This window comes from Sorex fumeus, unplaced genomic scaffold (assembly GCF_029834395.1).
Source record: "Sorex fumeus unplaced genomic scaffold, SorFum_2.1 ptg000086l, whole genome shotgun sequence".
Lineage (NCBI taxonomy): Eukaryota > Metazoa > Chordata > Mammalia > Eulipotyphla > Soricidae > Sorex > Sorex fumeus.
The window spans coordinates 26879379-26906447 of NW_026606143.1; the positions used below are offsets into that span (position 1 = coordinate 26879379).

General features: G+C 44.9%; 1 protein-coding gene across 1 annotated transcript in view; it reads right to left on the bottom strand.

The window, feature by feature from the left end:
* The window catches only part of POLA1 (DNA polymerase alpha 1, catalytic subunit), a 341043-nt gene that overhangs the window by 295616 nt on the left and 18358 nt on the right, over positions 1 to 27069 (bottom strand). The window contains exons 5-16 of the mRNA XM_056131121.1: positions 23419 to 23534; positions 22729 to 22791; positions 21491 to 21583; positions 20975 to 21062; positions 20327 to 20552; positions 20057 to 20232; positions 12630 to 12742; positions 11190 to 11306; positions 9410 to 9484; positions 8382 to 8520; positions 7546 to 7700; positions 1873 to 1957 (exon numbers count right to left, since the gene is read on the bottom strand). Coding sequence (XP_055987096.1) covers positions 1873 to 1957; positions 7546 to 7700; positions 8382 to 8520; positions 9410 to 9484; positions 11190 to 11306; positions 12630 to 12742; positions 20057 to 20232; positions 20327 to 20552; positions 20975 to 21062; positions 21491 to 21583; positions 22729 to 22791; positions 23419 to 23534 — 1446 coding nt within the window. The remainder of the gene's footprint in view (positions 1 to 1872; positions 1958 to 7545; positions 7701 to 8381; positions 8521 to 9409; positions 9485 to 11189; positions 11307 to 12629; positions 12743 to 20056; positions 20233 to 20326; positions 20553 to 20974; positions 21063 to 21490; positions 21584 to 22728; positions 22792 to 23418; positions 23535 to 27069) is intronic.

A 27069-nucleotide genomic window follows, 5' to 3' on the forward strand; every position in this document is an offset into this window, starting at 1 on the left:
ACTGTTCTCACGGTGATTCAATAAATCAATTTAAAAAAGGAAGAAAAACACAACTAAAGGGTATAGGGACCCCTGGTGAGCACTGCAGCTGAGTCTGCAAGCACCTCAACCTGATGCAGGGAGGTGGGGGGCTCACGAATGCCACAACACCACGTACAATCACAACCAAACTTGTGTACACTGCCCCCGTACAGTGAGAACAGCAGAAAAAGGAAGGGGGTGGGTGTTAAACGCTAAAAATCATCACCATAAAGAGAACAATGAATAAATACTCTTTGGCATGTATCAGTAACCAAACTGTAAACCATAGTAAAAGAGCCTCTAGTAGAAGCAGGACAGTGGGCAGGAGGCAAATGGGGTGTGGTGGCCAGTTGGTAGAGGGAAGTGGACACTGGGGAAAGAGTCAGTGTTGGAACATTGTATGCATGAAACCTAATTATGAATAACTTTGTCCTTTCATGGAGCCTGAAAAATTCTATTTAAAAAATACTATTTGGGTAGGGCGTTTGCCTTGCATGCGGCTAACCCGGGATCGATTCCCAGCATCCCATATGGTCCCCCAAGCAGTGCCAGGAGTAATTCCTGAGTACATGAGCCAGAAGTAACCCCTGTGCATCGCCGGGTGTGACCCAAAAAGAAAAAAAAAGGTACTATTTTTAAAAATCTGCTTTGAGCTGGAGAGATTGTACAGGGATTAAGAGGCTTGTGCTATCACCTGTAGACCCCGGTTTGAGTCCTTGGGACCACATATGATCCCCTGAAAACAGTGCCAGGGGTCACCCCTAAGTGCAGGGCCAGGAGTAAGCCCCAGGCGCACCACCAAATGAAGACAGTTATTCCTCTGCCTCGGAGAGCCTGGCAAGCAACCAAGAGTATTTCGCCCGCACAGCAAAGCCTGGCAAGCTAACCATGACGTATTCGATATGCAAAACACAGTAACAAGTCTCACAATTTGTTGTGAGATGTTACTGGTGCCCGCTCAAGCAAATCAATGAACAATGGGAGAACAGTGCTACAGTGCTACAAAGTGGCCTTGAGGAACTGACAGAATGAAGGATGTGGAGCTGTCAGTATCAATGTGTGTGGAGGGGGGGGCGGGGGGCACGGTGAAGATGGACCAGGAAATGCAGAGGAGGTGAGCTCTCTCCTGCAGAGCCACAGGGATAACCCAGGCTCCACGTGTGTGACAGGAGCTGCCGTCCCAGTTAGCAAAGTGGAACAGATGGAGAATGTCAGCCCCATCAGCCCCCCTCACCCGCAGGAGTATTTAACTGGCCAAGCTAAGGGCTGGGGATGGAGCATCCCCCTTGGAAACGGACTCTCAGCCTGCAGGACTGGAAGTATGGGCATGGTTTCACCCACTGAATTTTATGTTCTGCCCAAATCCACCTTCTACTTGAGAGAGCCGTGAGCCCTCCCCAAATCAGTGAAGGCTCACTTAGGCCCTGGCATCTTGCCTCATCACACAGAAAACTTTGGCTGGGTTTCTATAATGGGACCCTTAGAATGACATCATGAAACAAGACCGTTCCAGTGTAATTTTGACCCAGCAAAAAATTTTTAAAAAATTTAAAAAAGATACTTCTCCCACAGAGTAGTAACCATTAGAAGAGCAAAAAGTTATCAAACTGCCTCCCATATTCTGCTCCTAGAACAAAATAAACCCACTGAATAGGAGGCAACAGAACCAATAAAATTTAGTATCCACAGCTGACAAAGACAAACTTCTTTAACAATACGCGCTAACTACTCTCAAAAACATTTTTTAAAAAAGGAAAGGGAAAAAAAACAAGTTACTGATCCAACAGCTGGAGAAATAATAAGGAAAAAGAAAATCAAGCCATTAGGAAGCCGGCTAAGAAAAATACATACCACAGAAGTGTGACTGAAAGGGAGGCTGTGGGGGGGCTTTGTCTAGCGCAAAGCTGTGATGGACCAGAACTGCCATGGCAATAATCTGTGAAGAAAGGAGGAAAGACATCAGCACACACCTTCTCAGACTGCCTGCTGGCCACCAGTGCCAGCAACTAGTCTCATTGTTATGAAAATGTTTAAGCAAATAAAAAGCAGACCCATCCGAATACCCATCCCCCAGGGACCACTCATCCACTCATCTAGAAAACCTCGTCCAATTTCTAACTCCCCTGGGTTACTCTGGAGCAAAACCGAGACTTCGTCATTTCACCCAGCATTTCATCCCCATACATGTTTCTCTATTTGCGGGGAAGGCGGGGTTGGGCAGTGCACAGGGCCTACTCCAAGCTCTGTGCTCAGGGGTCACTCCTGGAGGTGCTCAGGGGACCATGCAGGGCTGGGGATCAAAGTAGGATGGCTACGTGCAAAGCAAGAGCCTGACGCCTGTACCTCCGGAGGCTCTCTCTGGGCCTCCACATGTTTCTCATCCTCGGTACTATGGCCAGTTTAACCCACATCACTCTCTGAGAGGTCCGCTGTCAGCATCACTGCCAGCCACCCCCCATTCCCAAGTTATGAGAAATCCCAAACGCCTCCACATGTCCTGTGGAAGGCAAACATCACAGTGCCTTGAGAACTACTACCTTGGTTTCTCTTTTCCCTTCTTTCCTTCCTTTTGCTATTCCTGTAGTGGCCAGAGTGGCACATCCTTGGTCGTGGTGTGCTCACAGACCTTGTTGTGGCATCAGGGATCACAAGGAGGCAGTGCCAAGGGAGCACTCCTGTCGGGTGGCGCTGGGGACAGACACGGAGTCCTCATGCCTCCAAGGCCGGTGCTCCACCACTAGTTGGGAACTACCAGTGGACCCAAAGAATCACTACTTTAAAAGGCATTCCAGGGGCTGGAGCAATAGCACAGCAGGTAGGGTGTTTGCCTTGCATGCAGCCGACCCAGTTTCGATTCCCAAAATCCCATATGGTCTCCTGAGCACTGCCAGGAATAATTCCTGAGTACATGAGCCAGGAGTAACCCCTGTGCATCGCCGGGTGTGATCCAAAAAGCTAAATAAATAAATAAATAAAAGACATTCCGGGGGCCAGATAGAGCTCCAACAGGCTAGAGTGTGTGCTTCAAAGGCAGGAGCCCCAAGTTCGATCCCCAGCACCACATGGTCCGCTAAACACCAGCAGAAGCAGACCTCCCACCCCCACTGCCAAAGCACTGAGCAGAAACAAGCCACTGCTGGGCATGGTCCCAGAAACAAACCAAAAAGACCTCAAGATGTAACCAATCATCTCAGCTACCACAATTAACAGCGAGTCCTTAAAATCCTTAACTATCAGACGTGATTCAAATTTTCATGTTCTCCCCAAATAGCTCAAGCTTATTCACTAATAAAGTCCGTATTTTGCTACTGGTAATACACCCTGACCATATTATATCCCTGCAATTTGTTAGGATTACTGGGTAATTTGTACTGTAGAGGGCCCCGTAGCATGGATTTTGCTACTCATAAGCCAACAGTGTCACTTAACTTGTTCCTGGTGCTGCACTGCCTATAAATTTAGATCTAAATGCTTGATCAGAATCAAGTTCAATTTATGTCAAGAATACTTTAGAGGTACGAATGATTACGTCTATCAGATAATCATGTCTGGTTCCCTTCAGTGACATTAGCAGCCACTAGTGATCATTGGCTATACCCATTATTTTATTAGGAACTGCAGTGGGAAAATTTCAACTTTTCCCACAGCATTTAAGAGCTGGAAACCTTCCATCAAGAAAAACTGCCTCGGCAACTATTTGGTTATCTGAAGTATAGTATGTGTTCCCAAAAAAAAAGGTCAAGATAAACACTTGACTCAAGCCTTCATTCACCAGTTTTTAGAAACATTTGCTTCCCTAACTTCTGCCTGGGTGACAAACGGGATGCTTCCCGTGCTTATGCTAAAACTATGGACTCAAAGTGTGGCAGTGCTGTGGCATCCATTCTAATCCATGCTCAAACCCCTCAATCCATTGACCAGGACAAAAATCTTCAGCTGACACCTCAGATCTTCCGATATACTCCCAGTCATCTTGCTTTCGAGTACAAGACACCACAGGCTTCTCTCAGACACAGCCGGCCTGGAATAAGCTGCTTCTTTAGTCGGCCCTATTTATTTTATTGAGAAAGAGTATTTAGATACCTCACTCTAGGCACTAAGAGATGGATACTTTAAAAAAAAACATTATTTCAGGGCTGAAGTGATAGCACAGCAGGCAGGGCGTTTGCCTTGCACCTGCCCGACCCGGGTTTGATTCCTAGGATCCGATATGGTCCCCCCGAGCACTGCCAGGAGTAATTCCTGAGCCAGGAGTTACCCCTGTTTATCACTGGGTGTGACCCAAAAAGCAAAAAAAAATTATTTCCCAAACCTATCACCAATAACTATGGCCATCGACACTATTACCTCTTATTAAAAGACCAAAATACGTGTTCTTAAAAATCAGGGTAAAATTACTACCATTATACTGCTGTTAAAAAAAACTTACCCAACAATGTTTAACAGACTTGGAAACAAACAAAAATGACCTCTGCTGACAAAAGACAAGTTTCTGTATCAAAAATAACAAGAATAGGGGGCCGGGGAGATAGTACAGGGGGTAGGGTGTTGTCTTGCACATGGTTGGCCTAGGTTTCAACCCCAATACCCATATGGTTCCCCAAGCACTGCCAGGAGTGTTCCCTGAGCACAACTGGGTGTGGCTGCAAAACCAAACCAATAAATATAAAGAATAAGGCAGGAAAGGTAGCTCCAGGGGCTAGAATGCATGCCCTGGATGCTTGAGCCTCATTCCATGCCTGCACACGGTCCTCCAGATGCTGTAAAAAAGGAACTGCTCGGGGCTGGAGTGATATCACAGCAGGTAGGGCGTTTGCCTTGCATACAGCCGACCCGGGTTCAATTCTCAGCATCCCATATGGTCCCCTGAGCACCGACAGGAGTAATTCCTGAATGCGGAGCCAGGAGTAGCCCCTGAGCATCGCCGGGTATGACCCAAAAAGAAAAAATAAAGAAAAAAAAAAAGGAACCACTCAAGCATCAAGCTGGGAGAAGTCCTGAGCACCAAAACCAAACAGCAAGTATTAATAATAGTGAATGAAAAGACAGAACACCAAACATATGTAACGCCCCTGAGCTCATATTGACAGCCCATAAAAGCAGAAAAATAAATACCAACAAAAACACAAACAACACTGCACATGCTGCAGGGCTCCGATCTACTCAGAAAACTAAAATGAAAGAGAAAGAATTATACATTTATCTTATCCATAAGCTCTGCAGCAGTAACTAATGCTAGTTAAAAAGGAAACATTACTTTTATAGAAAAATATAATATAAAAATGTTTAGAGATATAAATACAGAAAGAGGAAATTAGAATATCACCATTTTGGAGGGGTTTTGGGGGGCCATACCCACCATGCTCAGGGGCTACTCCCGGGCAGTGCACTGGGGACTGAATGAGGTGTCGGAGATCAAATGCAGAAAGGCCATGTGCAGGCAAACGCTTTACCTCGCTGTACTATCACTCCGGCTCCAGAAAATCACTAATTTACAGAGAATCACTCTGACAAAGATCACTAAGAGATGAAGCAAATAATCAATAGTTCCCAACTACAGACAATTTTGCCCACTGCCCCCACCACGAAAATTTGGAGAAACCTGGAGGCACTTTTAGTTGTCACCCTGAGGAAAGAGGACCTCTGCTGAGATCTAGCCAGGCAAGTTGCTAAACAGCCCAGAACGCAGAGAACAGCTCCAACGACAAAGAATTCCACAGCCCAGTATCAGCAATGGCCAGGTTAAAAACCCCAGATGAGAAAATCGTGAGCTGATTCATCAATCAGACCAACTAGCAGTGCTTTAAACAGAAATGTGCCTGATGAAAAGATGCAGAGTCTGGATCAAAAATCAATCCATTAGCACTAACTAGCAAAGGCAGCACGTTTCTTCTATGAAGGCCCAGAGTGAAAACATCGGAGGCCTTGCAAACTCCCTGAGTTCTGCCGTGACTAGCTCTGCTGCTCTAGTACAAGAACATCAGTAGAGATTTGGTAAGCAAAATGGCTCGTTGTCTTCCAACCAAAACTTCATCTACAAATCAGGGGGGTGAGCCACATTTGCACAACAGGTCAGTTGCCCAACCCCAGAGCAGAGAAATGAGTCCAATGATACCACAACATAGCAAACAAATACTGAAAGCAGGAATTTGACCAAACTACCAATGAAAGTCTAACTGGGGGAGGTAGAAGGGGGTCGATGCCATCTGAGAGCTCAGAAGGCGAGAGCGAAGAGAAAGGAAGAGAGAGAAAGGAAGAGAGACAGAGAGAGAAAGCAGAAAGGGCCTCGCTGTGTGCTAGGTCAAGAGTTGATCTCCCTGTATCACATGCACCGCAGCCCCTCTGATCCCAATTCCCAGGCCCACATCGCCAGGTTGTGGCCCCTGGATTCTGAGCATTGCTAGGGAGTCCTCGCCCCGACCTCAAAATAAGCATAAAGGCAATTCGAGCACACAAAAAAAATAAAGGTGACCTATGGCTCTTGAATGACTAGATTCAAATATACCAACTGTTAAAGGGCATTTTCAGTGTTCATTTAATTTGTTCGTATAAAAATATTTTGATGGTCAAATATTTATCCACATATGTATCTTTTTGAGTAATATGATTTACTCCAGGTAGACCTCTATTACTAATATCTCTGGGTTCAAATGACCTTTAAAGTTCAATTTAGGGGACCAGAAAGATAGTACAGGGGCTAAGGTTCTGCCTTGCACACGGCTAACCATGGTTCAATGGCACACACACGGTTCCATAAAGCATCACCAGGAGTGATTCCTGAGCACGAAATCAAGAGGAAGGCTGGAGCAATGCTGGGGGTGGCCCAACTCCCATCAAAAGTTTCATTAAGCTGCTACAAGTAATTGATAAGAGTTCAGTTCTTGAAATAAATTTTTAAAAATTTAAAGTTTTATTTAAGTATGAACTGGATATTACCGATGGTATCAAGGAATCACTGTTAATGCTATTAGACAACCATGATATCCTATAGCAAAATACATAAGAGTAACATGACACAGTATTTGAGGTCCGCTTTAAAATACTTCAGGAGAAAAAAAAGGAGGAGGAAATAAATAAAGGGGACAAAATCTTGCTAAGTGCTAAATGAGTGACTCGTGAATTAAAGTTTATTATTTTTTATGTCCATGTTAATTCTCAAAAAAATCAGAAAGAACCCCAGCAATTTAAGTCTTTAAAACATTGTCAACTCAGGGCCAGAGACACAGTTTAGGAGGTAGGCACTTGCTTTGCATGCAGCCCACCCCAATTAGAATCCCCAGCACTGAACATGGTCCAGAAGCTACCACCAAGGGCCGCTCCTGAGTAAGAGCCAAGAAGAGCCCCAGAGCACCACCACATGTGACCCTTCCCCAATTTTTCAGTTCTTTCTCCAATATGGAATTTACTAGTGAATCAATCATCCTTTCTCCACCCAAAAGAATCAATGTCCCAGGCAGAAAAGCTAAGTTTGGCAAGTACTGCATCTAAGGCGGAGGTTCCCAAAAATCTGTCCTATTTCTTTACCTCATTTTGATGTGTCTTTGCATTCTGCAGTGTCTTCATGCTGATAGACATCACCACAAGTGGAGGCGGACTGACATCCTTAATTACACTCACCAGGTCTGGTTTCAAAGCCATTGCCTCAACTTTACACCAGCTGATTGGCTGATTCAAAAGCTCTGAAAGAGAATGGAGAAAACAGATCGATAGACATTTACTGAAAAAGGAAAAAAGAAAACTATAATTAAGACTTCTGTGATTAACTGATGATCCTCAGTCCCATTTTCTAGTAAGAATGCCTTATTATAATAATAACCCCAACCCTTATTTTTGGTTATTATTATAACCCCTAACCAAAAATACGCCACCGTACTGAATTGCATACAAATCTGCATGGATATGTTTGTTTGTGTTCATTTTCCTGGGAAGAGGTCCATAGCTATCAATGGACTCGCCAAAGAATTCAGGGTTCAAATAAGTTTGGTGGGGTAGAAAAACGAAAATCAGAGCAGCAGAGGGTGCAAATACACACAAACCATCCACATGGGCTAGTGGGGCTTCCTCACCTGAGGTCAGCCAGGCCACCCTGGACACGTCTGAAGCCTACGCCCACAGCAACACAATGCAACCCATTAGCCCAATGGACTGGCTAGGGTCTCTCTGCCACTAAGCTGCCAGGGATTACATGAAAGCAATTCCACAGTATCACTTGGCAGAAAAAAAAGAAAAACTTAAAGGAAAAACATAAAAGAGTGGACAACACAACACTGAACTAAAGAGAACAATTATTTGACTTTGCTTCTAAACACCATTATTGATCAGCAATTAACTTAGCATTCTGAAGGCAAATTTTTCCTTACGTGGATTTTTTACTTCAAGCCAACAAGGTCCTTTGATCTTTCTATTCATCAAGAACAGTTCCAAGCTGGATGTGTTAGTCCCAAATACATGAGAGAATGTTTCCCCTTTCAAATCCGGAGGAAGCTGTGGCATTTCGGCCTGGAAAAAAAAAGGCAAAAAAAGGGGGGAAAAAAACCCTTTTGTTTAAAACTATTACTTCACATTTTCCAAAGTCTATATTTGAAATAAACAAAAACCTCTCTGTGAGGCGGCAGCAGAGCTCCCTTTGATATATATGAAATGTAATTTGCCACAAATGAAATCCAAAACAATTCACAGTAGGAAACAAAAACAATTCACAATGACAAAATAATGCATCTTGATGACACCCATTAGAAGAAAAATAGGCCAAAAAGCTCCCCCAAAAGAGGATTCTATCCAGAGCTCTGTGTGCCTTACTGATAAAGAATAGCCAAGTAAGTACTACTCCATTAGAAGGATGAAAGCAGGAGGAGAGGGACTCATTCCAAATGCTTCCATGGTACTTTCCATCATCACTGTCAGAGACATTTCTTCAAAGTTTCCCTGTTCGAGGATCATGAGATGAAAACACCACAACGGAAGTAAAGGGAGGTGAAGGCCACGATAATTACTGTGCCCCCGCAGCAATGACCTTGCCCGTGGTGGGAATAAGAGCAACGCCACTGTGCTCCTGCTTGCCTTCCCGCTGCTCAGGGACACTTCACCCCACTAATGTGTCAACTCCGTCACGTGGCATTCTTCTCACGTAACCAACAGCCGTGCTCCTTCAACTTATTTATTCGAAGATGCATACTTGAAAGCAGAGAGAAGCAGTGTTCAACGATATCCTACATACTTACATTAATTTGCTCCATTTTAATTATTCATTACAGTCAGTCCATCTCAGTGACCTGTGGGGCTTGAGGAGACCTGCCAATACTCCCAATTGAAAGCCAAAGGAAAAGTTCGGAAAGATTAAAAAAAAAACGCATCCTCAAGCAAAACCCAGGAATTTTCTTTAACTTACCGAGTATCGAACTTCCAAGTACTCAGATTTTTCTGGAACATCAGGGATCTCAAAAGCATAGTTCTTTTCCACTATCTAGGTATGGAGATATATAAAAGATCATAAAAGACAAGTATTTTTCATAGATACAATTGACAGGAATTACATATACAACGAATATGCCGGTCTTCAAACATCAGGAATCTCGCACCCCACTGGAACAGAAATCTCACTAAAGACAACCCCACTTCAATAAAGGGGGACTACAATATCCAGGGATAAAATACTAAAACAGGGGCTGGAGCAATAGCACAGCGGGTAGGGCGTTTGCCTTGCATGCAGCCAACCCAGGTTTGATTCCCAGCATCCCATATGTCACCTGAGCACCACCAGGAGTGATTCCTGAGTGCATGAACCACGAGTAACCCCTGTGCATCGCCAGGTGTGACCCAACAAGAAAAAAAAATACTAGAACAACTCCCCTCGGATACTAGAAAACTAGAGATTTTCATGCAAGGCAGGTCATAAAAGACAGAAAATTTTTGCAGCAGTACTGTAGAAAATCATGTACAAGTCTTTGATATTAAGCAACTCCATTTTCTTACAAAAATATGAAGTATTTTACTTCCAGTTCACACTGACTTGAGTGTTCACTATGTACCAAAGAGTCTTCAATCAGCAAATAAGAATTAATTCTTTGAACTCTCCCATCAATGCATGAAACTGGGCCCTATGTCCCAAAGGAAGGAAACGGGCCCAGAAGTCACACAGCAGCAGAGAAAGGGTGCAAGAAGGCATGAGTGCTTTGGCTCGGGCACCCATGCTCCCCATGAGTATGCTTCTAAAATGATCACTCTGGATAAGAACTGTGTGCTGAAAACAGGTAAAGGAACAAACATGATAATCTCGCAGTATCTATATTGAAAACCATAATGAGAGAGTGGTGCAAGGGGGAGGAAGGGAGAGAGTGAGGAGAGAGAGAGAGAGAGAGAGAGAGAGAGAGAGAGAGAGAAAGCCTGCCTGCCACAGAGACAGGCTGGGAGAGGTGGTGGGAGGGAAGCTAGGGACATTGGTGGTGGGAAATGTATACACTGGTGGAGCAATGGGTGTTAGAACATTGTATGACTGAAACTTGACCATGAACAGCTCTGTAACTGTATATCTCATAGTGATTCAATAAAAAATAATAATAAATAATGTTAGAGACTGGATCCATCAGCCAGAATTCAAAGCTCAAAGTAACGACTCTTAACCTTCTGTTCCAGAACTCAATCAGCCCGTTATGGCAATCACTGGTAACAGCCAATATACTGAAGGAGCTACAGGCCCACAACAACAAAGGCATCAATGACTCACTAAAATCAAAGCAATCTCATGATCAATATGTATCATGCGGACACAATTTTTATTCAATCAAAAACAGCATCATAGTGTCTGAGTTTTAAAGATACTGCCCAAGTCTTCCAACCAAGACAATTTGGCACTAGTGATTTAAAACAAGATCAGAACAGTTTCTTCTCCATTTAGAATTAAGAGCCAACACATGCTGCAAGTCCTGAAAGCAATTAATTTGCTCTGATTTATTTTCCATTTGAAGCAAACATTTTATAAGCTGTTTAAAGAGAAAAAATATTTTTTTACAAATCTAACAGACTGGTTTTACGATCAAAACTGAAATTTCCAGCCAATGAATAAGCACTCAAAAGGTCTCCTGGACAAAAGGTATATGCAATAACTTTTAAAAAACTCTACAAATGAACAAACTAATAAAGAGCTGGAAAAATTATGACCAAACACAAACCTTGGACTTGAACTTCATAATTCTGTGCTTTGTTGCTATTCTCTCATCAAATTCAGCATAGACGTCCTTCATTGTAACTGGAGCTGCGGTGTCTTTCCCTGTATTTAGATCAATTTTCTGCTCCCCCACAGAGAAAGGAGGGAAGTAAGGAGGGGAGAAATATCTATATGTGAGATTCTTTCAACCACCAGAACCCCAAGACTAAATCAATTTTCATCCTCACCCATTTAAACATTTTAACAACAGTATTACAGGGGAACTCATACAGAGTCCAAAAATAAACTCCCCGACACCCAAAAGACAGACATGGGCTAGAACGGAAGTACAGCAGGTAGGGTGCTCGTTTTCCAAGTGACCAACCCAGGTTCAATCCCCAGCATCCCATACAATTCCTTGAGCATGCCAAGAGTGATCCCTAAGCGTGGAGCCAGGAGTCAGCCCTGAGCACCACCAGGTGTGGCCCCAAAACAAAAGATTTATAGATCCCCCCACCTAACATGTTTTAAATATATGAACCCCCAAATGCAGAGTGTAGTAAACCCAGTTCCCAGATTCTCTCGCTAGCATCCTAAAAATGATCAGAGATAAAGGTGACTATGCCAACTAATGAAAAATACCAGCAAACCCTGACAAGAGGCTCTACTGTGGCTGAGATGGGTAGGACTGGTTTGGGAGGGTAATGTCGATGTCACTAGCCAGTAAGAAAGGATCAGTGGACTGGGTGTGATTCAGTGGCAGAGCACTTGCCCGGCAAGTGTGAGGCCCTGGGTTGATCCCCAAAGCACTTCGGGGAGTGTCCCTGAGCACTGAGCCAAGAGTAGGCCACATGTGCTACCAGATGTGGCCCAACCTCTCAGTCCTCCCCAAAGGAGTAGCAAATGGAATTTACCTCACTGAATGACTGGGGGGAAATGTACTGATGCCCATATAGCAAAAATATAAAAAGTGGGCCACACACCATATCATATTTTAGAGCTATAGACTCCCAACTCTGAGTATTATGAAAACAAGAAGGGGTATATATTATTATATACTAAAACTCAAGTTTTCACACACTTTCTAAAAAAAGGAAAGACTGAGCCTGAAGAGACAGTGCAGTAGGGAGGGTACTTGCCTTGCACGCAGACAGCCTGGGTTCAATCTCCAGCCCCCCATATGGTCCCCCAACCCCCCGACCAGGAGTCATGCCTGAATGCAGAGCCAGGAGCATGCTCTGAGCACCACTAGGTGTGGCCCAAATACCCTGCCCACCGCCAAAATTTAAACTGAAATACTAAGTTTAATTTGATTTCCCTGCTTTTCCCCACCTTTACGGAGCTACTGACACAGGCAAGCAGCCTGAAATAGAAAGCATCAAAGTTGTAGCTAAATTCATGGCCCGGCTGCAGAACAGACTGGGAGGTACTGTCAAGTGCTCAGAAGCAGAAAGCCATCACTAACCGTCTCCCGGGGAAGGAAATACAGCACTCGCTCGATGTTTTTCACCTGCACACAGCAGCTCACGTGAGTTTTCGCTGACTCAATCCAAACTTTGCCAAACAGAAACACCACCCCTAAAATCAGGGAAAACCAAAAGAAAACAAATATCTCAATCCCATCAGATGACAGGGTGAACATGAAGGCTTTAATGAAGGTGTCCGCACGTTTCTGCCTTCACAGAAAGTCTTTTTTTTGGTATCTGCTCCCCAGGCCCTAAGAACAGTTTCTTTCCAGTAATAGAATGGGAGATGAACACCCAAGAATAGTTGGGATAAGTACCAGGAGGTCTGTTCCACAGTTTGGAAGCCGACAGCACATGCTGGGGGAAAACGCAGCTCAGATACAGAAGGGAACACCAAGTAAAGGGTGTTTGGAGGATTCACTTGGGTTGTGAGATGCGTGCTGAAAGTAGACTATAGACCGAACACGATGGCCACTCAATACCTTTATTGCAAACCACAACACCTTAAAGGAGAAAGCAAAAGGGAATGCCCTGCCATAGAGGTGGGGCAGGGTGGGGGGGAATGGGGGGGGCTACTGGGATCATTGGTGGTAGAGAATGGGCACTGGTGGAGGGATGGGTACTTGATCATTATATAACTGAAACCCAAACATGAAAGTTTGTAAGTCTACAACTGTATCTCATGGTGTTTCACTAATAAAAAAAAATTTTTTTAAATAATCAAGTACAATTTTAATGCAGGAAAAAAAGAAAAGTTTCTTTTCCTCAGAACTTAGGCCACATGACAATGCCACAATGGCAAACTCTGTGACCACTGGGCAGGCAGGGGAAAAGAACGATTCTCAATCGGCATCAACATTTCCCCTACCGTTCAGGAAACAATCTGAGTCTGTGTAGAAAACCATTCCCTTAGCACCAGGATTCCCAGATCAAAAGAAACCAATAGAGCTGACTATTATCCAACAAAGCTCATATTTAAACCTCTTGTGAGCACTTATAAACCTGAAAATGAAATACTAAATTCCTTTCTAGCACTGGTACTTAGCAATACAAACTAGCATTCACAGAGTCGGATAATTAGGCATCGTAGTACATCAGCATTTTCCTATGTGTCAGCCTCAGAAAAACACAAATCATCTCCCATCTACTCCCGTGACAATGTCTCCAAACAGGACTCAACTATTAGCTCCTGTTTCACAGGCTACTTAATACATATGGCTCAGCAATGTTCACGATGCTTCTTTCTCTCCTATTTCAATCGAACAAACGGCCTAGTGTCCAAATCCGCAGGGGCACTCCCTCAGAAACCTACGCCACAAAGCACAAACCAAACCTTTCTAGTCATCAAGTCACTATGCATTAAAACTAGCCATCGAGAAAGGAACGCCAAAGATTGGGTGGCCCAACCAGGAGGTGGTCACTGCAAAATTCTGGGCACCGTGAATAATTGGATAGCAGTAATCAACACAGCCACTCAACACATTCACTTATCCGAGATTGTAAGAAAATTCTGGCACACATAAAGGCTACTGTTCACAAGGCCAATTACTCATTTCACAAGATCCTTCATCAGTGCTTCCTTTTGGCACTCATCTGAACAGAAATAAGACCAGCTAAAAATTTTCATTTCTGCAGATGATTAAAATTCTTCCAAGAGTTGTGTGCTATTTTTTTTTTCAGCCGGGGTGGGGGAAGAGGCAGGGCGGGAGAGGGGGAAGAGGGAAGGGAGGATTGTGAGAGTGATTAAAAAAGGAAAAAAAAAATCACGGTAGCTCAGAAAATTAAAAGTCATCCTCACAACAGTTAGAAACGAGGGGAAAAAAACCCACCAAAATTCCATGCAAAGAAAAATAAAGACCCTAATATTGGATTCAAAGATTCAAAAAGCTCATTTCACAGTCAAACTAATATCACACTTCATGCAACACATTTGACACTGTTTATGCCTCATTTGCCACAAAAAGATCATGGTAAACAAAGATTACATTCCCCCCAAAGTTACTACTAGCTGAAACCAGGTGCAGTCAGGATTATTCAACCTTGAAAAAGTCGTAATGAAGACAGGATCTCTTCCCATATGCAAAGAGCAAGGTTCTTTTCATAATTATGGAGCATTCAGCAACAACTGACTGACTTAGAATCTGCAAGAAAGTGAGAAACAATAACAGGGTCTTTGGGAGTACTTCGTTTTTATTAGCAGCATTGATTTCACCAAGGCTCAGTGATCATTACCTGCGAGCTATCACGACAGAACTGTTCAACCTTCTGAGATTTGAAGGAGTTTTTCATAAGCCATCTTATTTAACCCGTTGGCATCAATTACTGAGGACTCAACTTGAGAAGTGGCACAGAATGGAACCGACTGGGGCGGGGTGAGAAATCCAGAACTCTGCTGAACTGCTAGCCATTCTCTCCCATGAAGTCCCAGCTACCTCCTCTATAAATAACTAAACTAACCGGTCTCTGAAGTCTTCTCTGGCACAGTATCCAGAGGACAGATCAGGAACAGACTGGTGCCTCTTTCCAAGGCCAAACATTTCCCTAGGCAACTGAAAAGGCCTATCCACGATAGTTAGAACCAGGAACCTGGGCGGGAGCGATAGCACAGCGGGTAGGGTGTTTGCCTTGCACACAGCTGGGTTCGATTCCCAGCATCCCACAGGGTCCCCCGAGCATCGCCAGGAGTGATTCCTGAGTGTAGAGCCAGGGGTAACCCCCAAGCACCACCAGGTGTGACCCAAAAAGCAAAAAAAAAAAAAGAACCAGGACCCTGACCGTCATCAACAATCATACTGGTTGCTTCAAAGCCTCAAACACCATTCCTGGAGAACAGCACGAGCTGGGGGTGAGGGGTGGCCGGGGTGTTGGGCGGTGGGGGCGGATTTCTGGGATAAGAGAAATGTTGCATGTCTTTGTCTGCTCGATCCAGGAATGTGGTAGCTTCCACCCGCAGGTAGCTGTTGAGCACCTGAAATAGAGCTAATGGATCAAACACTGAATTTTAAAGTGTTCCTTTTAATTCACTTAAATTTAGAAGGCTGGGGGGCTGGAGCAATATAGGGTGTTTGCCTTGCACGCAGACGACCCATGTTCGATTCCTAGCATCCTATATGGTCCCCTGATCACCGCCAGGAGTAATTCCTGAGTGCAGAGCCAGGAGTAACCCCTGTGCATCGTCGGGTGTGACCCAAAATGATAAAATTAATTAATTAATTAATTTGGAAGGCTGGTGACAGCTCAGTGGCAGAACGAGTGTGTTGCAAGGACTGAGACCTTGAGTCCCATGGCCAGCACCACTGCGCATGCCCAGTGCCATCCTGGCAACACTGTCTGGGACTGCAATCAACCAAGCAATCCGGGGAGCACAACTAAGTTGTGACCCCCCACTTCCTACCCCCAGTCACAACAGCAGCAAATGGGGAAAACAAAAATGTATAAATCGCCATTGGAAGCGCTCTGTTTAGCCAGTGCCTAACAAAGAGGGCACTGAGCTTGAAAAGCTACTATTGCTTGTTTGTTATTTTTTAAAGAAAGAATCAACCAGCGCACCGAAGATGAAAATAAGTCATTTTCACATAGGAAAAAGTGGTGTCTCAGGTTCTAATCCCTGGCAACTGCGATGAGCAATGTGATGCTTTCTCTGAGGACTGCACGCCATGCACCCACTAAGCTACCGCCCACCAGTAACACTTCTGTGCTACCCTGTCGCCTGCTCTGGGACCCGGTTAGCCCAGGCACACTCAGTCACAGGAATGAAATACAACTTGGGTTCTACAAGATGCCCGGACCGCTGTGCATGCAGTTTGTGTCAACCAACATTCACAGGACACCCGCCAATCAATGCCTGCTCGAAGCACCAGGTGCAGAAAACCAAACGGCCCTCCCAGGCTTCCAGGAGTTTCGATAATGACAAATGCTATGATGGTAAAGGGAATGGGATAGGAGTGGGGAGTTTCAGGAAGGGCTCTGAGTCTGGAGGGTCAGGAAAACTTCCAGAGGACAATGGGGTGTGCCAGGAACTGGTACTTCAGTTATTAAAAGCGTGATGCCCCAGGTACAGCCCCCCCCACCCCCAGGCCTGGACAGGGGTCCGAAGACTCACTAAGGAACGCGAACCTCATCTGCAGGCAGCTGCCACTGCAGACAACTCAGAGCGCCCCTCCTGAGTAAGCCTTGGGCAGCGCCGTGAGAGACTAGCCGCTGGGGGGCTTTGCTGGGGGCTTCGTTAGGAGGCTGCGGCCACGGTTTGGTGAGGCAAGGGCTGAGAGGCGGGAGCTGTGAGAGGAAAGAGCAGACAGTATGCCTTCCTTCTGGGGGAAAAAACTCCCAAGACTTTTTTTTTTTTTTTGGCTTGTTGTCTTTTTGGATCACACCCCACGATGCTCAGGGGTTCCTCCTGGCTCTTGCACTCAGGAATTACTCACAGAGGTGCTTGGAGGACCATATGGGATGCCAGGGATTGGACCCGAGTGGGTGGCATGCAAGGCAAATGCCCTCTCCGGCTGTTATATTGCTCTGGCCCCCTCACAAGACTTTTTGAGCAAAGTGGGGAAAACGGGATCACTGCTGGCTCTGAGCTTTCCGGGTTTTTTGGTTTTTTTTTTTTGCTTTTTGAGTCACACCCAGCGATGCTCAAGGGTCACTCCTGGCTTTGCACTCAGGAATTACTCCTGGAGGTGCTTTGGGGACCATATGGGATGCCAAGGATTGAACCCGGGTCGACTGTGTGCAAGGCAAACGCCCTCCCTGCTGTACTATCGCTCCAATCCCAAAATATACATTTTTTTTATGTTTGGGTCAGACTCAGCGATGCACAGAGGTTACTCCTGGCTCTGCACTCAGGAATTACTCCTGGCACTGCTTGGGGGACCATATGGGATGCTGGGAATCGAACCCGGGTCGGCTGCGTGCAAGGCAAACGCCCTACCCACTGTGCTATCGCTCCAGCCCCGAGGTTTACGGTTTGAATGAGACCATTAAGCATGACAGGGAGAGAATCCAGCTCCATCCTTCGCCAGGGCGGCACTGAGACAGCAAACCCCCATGCCACACAGTTGCCTCGAGTAGCTGCCATGCCGCCCCAGAGCCTATACAATGGGGCACCCGGGGTTGCAGAGGGAAAAGAACTCAAGACTTGTGTGACCTCACTTGCCAGCCGGTCTCCTAAGAGGGGCAAACAGCCTGAAGGGAGAAGGTATGAGGAAATCATCTCGCCCTACCTAACTAAGGTTAGGTGCCATTTCCAAGACCCGTCCAGAGCATAAGAAACCAGCAAGTGGGCTAATGCCAGTCCAGCAGTAGAGGGCAGTTGCCTCGAACATAGTCGAGCTGGGGTCGATCTCCGGCATGTCACATTGTCTCCCAAGCCAGCCAGATGTGATCTGTGGGTTCAGAGCCAGGAATGAGGCCTGAGCACGGCTGGGCATGGCCCCCAAAGAGAAAATTAAATAACAGTGAAAATAAGTTTTAAAAACTGGGGCTGGAGCAATAGCACAGTGAGTAGGGCGTTTGCCTTGCACGAGGCCGACCTGGGTTCGATTCCCAGCATCCTATATGGTCCCCTGAGCATAGCCAGGAATAATTCCTGAGTGCACGAGTCAGGAGTAACCCCTGTGCAACGCCGGGTGTGACCCAAAAAAAAAAACAAAACAAAACAAACAAAAAAAACCCCAACATGTGGCAATTTGCTACCCACGTGATTGAGAGTGTCTCAATAATTGACAAAACTGAAGCCAATCAAGGCTTCTGTCTCCCCTCTGAGAGGCCATTCAGATATCGGGGGGTATACCCAGTGTGTGACTCCTGGCTCTGTGCTCAAGGGTCACTCCTTGCAGTGCCAAGGAGGCAAGGCCAGGGCCTTAACCCCTGTCCTTGCTCTCCCTGGTCCCTGACAGAGTTCCAAGGAAAGTCAGCAACTGATTCTTTTTAAGGTCAACACTGGCATTCATATCTGGCAGGGAGTGCCGACTCTTGGGCACACACTTTACTCAGTTCCAGTGATGCCCTTTGTTCTCACCGGCTAGTCTTCATGAAACCACTCTGAAAAATACACCACTGACCTCTAACCTCAGCTCCTACGAAAGGAGCTGAAGAGGGGCAACTCCATTTCAGGAATGTAGGATGCCTTTTGCATTGTCCAACAGACCATGTTGAGGCCAGCCCCGAGGTGAAGACAGGCTCTCAGGGGAACACAGGGGAAGTGGAAGGCCTCCAGGTTTCCTGGGCATCAGAAGTCACAGTATTGGCACATTCAGAGGATAGGGGATGCATCCTTGATTTGTCTGCCATCCGCCACATCACACCACCAAACTCACGTCAAAATCCATGTTAAATTCACTTCTCTCCTCCACCAGGCAAAGGACTAGGACCTAATTTCAGGAAGACTGATCTCCAAGGCCTCAACATTGCCCCACCAACCCACTCCAGGCCCCAACACACACACACACACACACACACACACACACACACACACACAAGCTAGGAATTCTCCAGACCAGAGGGTTCCTGTTAAAATGGAAGCTCGATCATGTGACAATGACAATGAGAATCCTCTACCACCTCCCCACTAATCCAAGAAGATCTAAACTCCCTAATTTGGCCTGCCTGGTCCTTCATTCTCTGGATTATGCATTTATCTCCAACTTCATGTGCTACCAATCTGTTTATCCGATTAGCATGTTACAATCATGCAGTTCTTTTTAGCCTCAATGCCTTGGGCTGAAAAGATGTTCTCTCTGTAGCTCTATGCACAGACACCTCAGTTAGGCCTTTCCTGGTCATCCCCCAACTAATCACCTTCACACCATTTATCCCCTATCCTGATCTACCCTATAATTCCCGCCCTCCAGACTCAAAGCCCCATTAGAACAGTGAATGATTCCAGTTTGTTCACCTCATCTCAGTGCCCAGCACACGACAGGTGCCCATTGAGCTGAATAGAGGAAGTTAATGATGGCTCTACTTAAAATGCACTCCACAGGCCGGAGAGGTTGTACAGTGGGCAAGGCACTTGCCTTGCACACAGTCAACCCAGGTTTGATCCTGGAACCCTATATGGCTCCCCAACCCTGCCAGGAGTGATTCCTAAGTGCAGAGCCAGGAATAAACCCTATTCCTGGTCTGCGCTGCTAGGTCTGCACCTCCCAAACTGAAATGCATTTCAGTAACTTCACATGCAGTTGGTGAACTACAAATGGACATCCCACATCCACATACAAACTATTTCTCATCAGCAACTTTAACATCTACCCACGCCACAGTTCCTCGCCACCCAGGAGGCCTGTGCACTTCACAATGAACGGGCACGAACCCTTTATCGTGCCAGAACGAGGGGGCAGAGCAGAGACCAATCACACACACTCCTTAAACCAATGAAGTAGTGACAATATTCCCTGTCACAGACCCAACTCCTGTAGCCTGGGATTACCTGGTTGGCTGTACTGATCTTCATAAGCATCCAGCCAAAAGAACTGAAACACTTGCTCCTCATCTGCCCCTTTCACCAGCGGGAGGTGGTTGGAATCCACTTGAACTTCCTGGGTGGAGAAACTGTCATCTTCCTGCTCCATCGCCCAACAGGAAACATCTGGGAGGAAACTTGCTCTGCAGAAAATCAGATTTGGCACAAATCTCTCAAAATCTGCCCGGATCCCAGCAGCACCCACCATGTGCTAGTCAAGCCAGAGAATGCTCTTACTCGGGCCCTTTCCCGGTGTCGGCCTCCTCCTCCTCCACTTCCTCCTCCTCCCTCTCCACCGGCTCCTTCATTGCGTCGCAAATCTTGGTGGCCAGAGGCTCCACGTCATCCATCTTCTCCGTGTCCATGGGCTCGTCAAAGTCCCCATCATCAAAGTCCATCAGCCCTGGCGCCTCATCGATTGCGTCCACGGCCGATGGTGGTGGCGGTGGTGGTGGCGGCGCTCCTGAGGCGTCAATACACATTCCCATCAGGGCCTCTGCCATGAAGCACAAAGCCCTCCCCACCCACCAGTGCGGCAACCCCCACCCTTTTTTTAAAATTTTTATTAATGAAACACCATGAGGTACAGTTGTGGACCTACAAGTTATTGTGCTTGGGTTTCAGTTAGACAATGATCGAGTACCTCTCCCTCCACCAGTGCCCCTCCCCTTCCCACATTTTATTTGCATTTCTCTTTAATCGCCAAATTGGATGCTTTTAACTTGGATGCTTTTAATTGGATGCTGCTAAAAATTCCAATCGTTCACACTTGCATTTGCTCTCATCACAATGCCTTGGAAATCGCCTCCACTTCCTCCTTCCTGGGGCCGCCAGTTTTGAGAAAAGGCTCAGCACCGCTACACTTCCTCCTGACCTCAGACTTACCCGCACATTTCTGAGGAACGGGAGTTGGTATAGGCTCCTTCCGTGAGACAGGGGATTTGGAGACAGCAATTTTTCCTGGGGGAGTTGCCTGAAAATGGGTTTATTTTTTAATGGTTAGTCAGGTAGACCAGCAATCTAAAAATAGGCAACTGTCCTAGCCTGACCAGAGATAATGATGATTCCCATTTATAAAATGATTTCGTGTATGATTAATGGAACAGCTTCAATTATTTTACTATTACCTGGGTTTACACTTAAAAAATACTTGTTTCCAGAGGGAAAAATTATTGCATTTGGCACAACTCTAATACCTATAATAACACATACTAGTTACTACAAAATTTACTTGGGAAAAAAAAAGCAGACACCTGCTATTTTTGAAATATGGAAAACAACTGTACTGCAAAGCAGGAGTCCAAATCTGAAACAAAAATCAAAGGCATTTCCCTCACACAGAAAAGCAACCAAGTGATCGATGACACAAATCAAGATTCAAGGTATTTCCACACACGGTACCTTGGGGGTGGGCACAGAAAAAGGATTCAGCGAAGCGCCGCTCGATCTTTTCCTCTTCAGCATCATCACGGGCGGCGGAGTTATCTGCGGTGACTGAAAGGACAGGCATTCACTGCCTTGCTTGGTTTACCACAAGACAGAAAAAGTACATTTCTTCACCCACTGAGGCCCCCGAGGCAAAGCATCTTTATCCTTCCCGGCTCCCCTCAATGATCCATGCTCATGCACTGCAGTTACTATAGCAACAATACTACAGACTCGCTGGAAATCCAGAATAGATATTGAATCCACCCCTCCCCAGTTTTCTCCTTTTTAAAACTTAGAATACTTTTCCCTTCGCCTTCTAGAAAGTACCTCTAAAAAGACTCAAGCCACAGTGACGGTGCTGGAGGTGGGAGTTTTAACCACAGGTCACATTGAAAGCGGCAATACTTCCAAGGAGTTTTGTCTTTAAGTGAAATGGGCAAATTGCACAGTCCCTGTAAAGCTGAGACTGGTGGAGCTCTAGCAGGGGCGATTCACTGACTCATCCTTCCCCCCAACTCGGAATTCAAGACAAGGATCTTGCGCCTGATCATGCAGATTGACAGGCTTCAACCTATTGCGGAAACTGTGTCCAAAAGGAGTGCATTGGCAGAACTGACTTGCGTGTGTATTCTCACCACTTCAAACACACCCCTTGCTACCTAATCGCGTAACTTGTAACAGCTACAAACTACACACCTAAAACAGTACGCCTAAAATGAGAAAAAGAAACCAAGGAGAGGGTGGTGTCAGGAGGAGGGGGCGGGATGTGAGGGCGATCTGGCTGCGACATCTGTCACCCCATTGATCGCCAGGGTTGATTCGGCTGATCTGGCTGGCTAGGCGGGTGTCCCCTTCCTCCCTCACCGCTCCATGTGCGTCCCTCCTGAAGCTGCGCGCTCGGTCGAAGAGGACGGCCTTCCCCGATAGAGACGGACCGGTCTTCGGTCGAGGGTATACGAGTAGCTGCGCTCCCCTGCTAGAACCTCCAAACAAGCTCAAGGAGGAGGGGGCGTTGTCATCACATCCCTCTTGCTTTCTGCAGGACCACGGATGGAACATAGGGCCTGACATCTGCAAGGCTTTCGCTCTACCGCATCACAGGCCCCTGCGTTTTCTTAACCTGTTGAAGTCGTGTGTTATGCACAATCACTGAATTAGCTTTTCAGACCTATGTGCCCTGCATATTTTACAAGTCCCAGAAATGCACTCACCTCAGTGTTCAGATCCTGCAGAATGTCACCTAACAAGTCGTCCTTGGACAAGTCTACAGCTTTCTGCCAAGTAGGAAGGAGGGGAGAGTAAGGAAACCTTAGAAACCTTGTACTTCACCCAGACCTGGGAAAGGAAGCACCTAGCCAGCCAGTACCCCACCTCCCACTCCATTCCTCTGGGTACTCAGCCACAAGTCACAGAACTCGATGACCATCTGTGTACACATAACCCCGAAACTGAGTTCCCCTGAACTAGTTTAGGCCTCATTCCAAGCAGCTCCTGCTTTTCACTGAAATTTAAATTGACAGTTTAGCTTTTCTGTTCTATTTTCTTTTTTTTTTCTTTTTGGGTCACACCCAGCAATGCACAGGAGTTACTCCTGGTTCATGCACTCAGGAATTACTCCTAGTAATGCTCAGGGGACCATATGGGATGCTGGGAACCGAACCTAGGTCGGCTGCGTGCAAGGCAAACGCCCTACCCACTGTGCTGTTGCTCCAGCCCCTATTTTCTTTTTTTTTTAATTTCATGCTCCAACCACTTCATGTACACCCACCCAACTTAAGTGACTGAAATTGGAAAACGATTACTCAACTATCTGGGCTCAAATATACTGAGCACTTATTACATCTAATCAAATATTTCACTGTCTTCACAAAGGACAGAACGTTAAAAAAAATGAAACTCACATCTGCGGCTTTCTTCACAGCACTAGCAATGAACATCGATTTGATATTGTTCGGTTTTGTCACGGCAGCCTTCTTTACCTTCCTCTTGTCTGTATGGAGTACTTTACCCTCTTTTCCTGTAAGAAGTAGAAATTATTCAGAAACATGCCTCAACAAAACTCAAAACTCAAAACTCAAAAGCTTAAGTTACTTTCTTCTCTGTCGATGTGGATGTGGTCTACATGTAACAAAATTTTATTTTGTTTTATTTTATTTTGATTTTTGAATCACACCCAGCAGTGCTCAGGACTTATTCCTGGCTCTGTATTCAGGGGATCACTCCTGGCTGTGCTCAGGGCGATCAGTACGTGGTGCCAGAGGTCGAACCCGGGGTTAACTGTGCACAAGGTAAGCACTCACCTAATTCTGTTATCTTTCCAGCCCTGTATAAGAAAACTGTGGAAGAAAAATGTTAACAATTCAAAAAAACATGAGACTTTGTAAGAGATATACATGGGAGAATCTTTAACACCAACTTAATACATGAAAACTTGGGGCAAATATTATAAAAACTGATGAGACACCAGTTAAATATCAGAATGAGTTAAAAGGGGTTAATTGTATAATAACAACTGTGAGTGTTAATAAAAAGCTTTTAAATCCTTTTAAAGCCAAGGTATGAAAACAAGCTAAATGTCCATCAATGGATGAATGCATAAAGAAATTGTGGTCTACATATAATGAAATGTTACTCAAGCATAATAAAGGAAATTGCCATTTGTGACAACATGAATGAGCATTGAGGTCATGATGCTAAATGAAATGAATCAGACAAAGTCAAATACAGTTTGATCCCTGATACTGGGAATCCAAATAGCCCAACAAAATCAAGCTCATACATCCAGACAACAGAGAGTGGTTTACCAGAGGCAGACAGTGAGGTAGAAGAAACAGTTGAAGAGGATCAAGTGGTAAAAAGATAAAAGAAATATTGTACAATATTTAAAATGAGTGCAGAACCAAGAGTAAGACCTGGGCACAGCTGGGTGTGGCCCAAAAAACCAGAAAGATATATAAAAACTTTAAACCCAATTCAATGGAAGGTATCTCATCACCTAATAAGAAACTATACTATAAAGCTACAGTAATTAAAACAGCATGGTTCTGGACTAAGAACAGGCTTTCTGACAATGAGTTAGAATTAAATACCCAAAGACAAACCCCCGTATATCTGTTCCAATAATTTTTGGAAAAGAGGCGAAGTGAAGTAATGATAGTCTCTTCAATAAATGATGCTGAGGAAACTGGATAGCCAGATGTAAAAATATGAAACTGAATCCCATTATCATACTTTGAAAAAGTCAATTCAGGGGTCAGAGTGATAGTGCAGCAAGTAGGGTGTTGACTTTGCACAGAGATCATTGGGTTGGATCCCTGGCACCCTTTATGATCCTGCAGGCCTTTCAGGAGTGATCACTGAGCACACAGCCAGGAGCAAGCCCTGAGGATTACCAGGTGTGGCCCAAAAACAAACCAAAAAAATTTTTACAGTGAATCAAAGACCTCACAATATAAAAATAGACCAGACTATATAAAAATACACTGAAAAAATAAAATGCTCCAAGATTTGAAATTCAGAGGTGTTTTTTAATGATATGGCTCCACTGGTAGTCAACAAAAGGAAAACAAACAAATGGGACTTTAAACTGTTTCTACACAGCTGAAGAAACATGGACTAAAACTAAAAGATCCAACTGAATGGGAAAAAATATTTGCACTCAACACATTACACAACAAATTAATATTCAAGATAAAGAACTCACAAAAATCAAAAAGAAACAAACCCTATCAAAAATGGGGAGAGGAAGTGAACTTCTCTGAAAAAGACATATAAATGGCCAATAGGCGCATGAAAAATGCACATTATCACTTATCAAGAAAATACAAGTCAAGACAAGATTTCATGTCACACCAGTGAGAATGGCACATATAAAAAAAAAAGAAAGAAAAGAAGACTGGGAAAACTCTATTTGGTGAGGGCATGAAGAAAAAGGAATGAACTCTCATCCAGACATGGAAATGCTATCTAGTTCAACCACAATGGAAAACAGTATGGACGTTTCTCTGAAAAATGAGAATAGAGCTACCATATGACTCTGAAATTCCATTTCTTGGTATCTATCCCAAGGACACAAAAACATTCTAAAGGACATACACACACCACTATTCACTGCAGCACTCAGCATAACAGCTAGGATATGGAATCAACCAAGGTGCCCAACAGGAAGTGACTGGATATAGTGTCTAGACACAATGGAATACTATGCAGTTGCAAGGATAAAAATCACACAATGTGCTGCAACTCTGATAGAACTGGAGGATACCATGTTAAGTGAAGTGCAAAGAAAAATATTGTATGATCTCACTTATATCTATAGAATAACCTGGCAAAGAAACACCAGGTACCAAAGTGGGGTAAATAAACCCTTGACCCTAGATTATAGAGATGAGAACAGGGAAGGAGAGAAATCAAGGATGAAGGATGCAGAGGGCAGGGGCCCCAGGCACATTGGTGGCATAAAGGTGTAGTAAATGTATATATCTAAACATCTGTACTGAAGCATGGGACTCAAACTACAATGATTAACCTTAAAAAAAATGTGCCACTCAAAAGGAGAGAGATAACAAAAGGGAATGCCCTGCCACTGAGGTAGGGTTGTTTGGGGGTTGGGGGGTGGAAGGGATACTGGGATTGTTGGTGGTAAAATGGGCACTGGTGGAGGGATGGGTATTCGATCACTGTATAACTGAAACCCAAGCACAAAAATCTGTAAGTCTACAACTGTACCTCATGGTGTTTCACTAATAAAAATTTAAGGAAAAAAATGCTGGCAAAAAATTTAAAAAAATAAAAGTCTAGATAATGCTACAGAATCAAAAAAAATGTGCCAATTAAGGAGGCAGACTGGGGGGGGGGCCTTGGGGGACACTGGTAGAGGGAAGTTAACACTGGTGATAGTACTGGTGCTGGAATATTGTATGCCTGAAAACCCAGTATGGTCATGACTGCAAATCAAGTTCCTAAATAAAAATTTCATGATAAAAGTTCCTAGAGCAAGGAGCCATAAAGATAATACAATAGGTAAGGCACTTGCCTTGCACGATACACTGGGATTTGATCCCTGGTACCCCATATGGTCCCCTGAGAACGTCCGGGGATGATCTCTCAATACAGAGCCAGGAGTAAGACCTTAGCATAGCTAGGTGTGGCCCAAATCAATGCCCTACCTCTGGAAAAAAACACTGCCAGTGAATAGTTAAAATAATGTGGCAGTGGCAGAAGAATACACACACCAAACGGAAGAGTTAAGGAAAAGAATGAGGCTTGAGCTTCATCCCCCGGGTCTCACGTGCATGCCTCTAGGTTTCTATGCTGGCTTTATTTCCACTCTGGAGAAGCCTGTGTTTTCTCTTGAACACAATCTCTCTTTCTCTCCCCTCACATCTTTCTAAATAAATTTCAACAAAAACTATCTTGCTTTACCAAAAAAAAAGAAAAAGAACCAATTATGTCTAGAAATTGAACATGCAATACACATGGATTCAGCCAACACTGAGGGAAAAACGGACTTTTAAAAAGTACTATCAGCCACTTGCTGTGAAGAGGTAAAC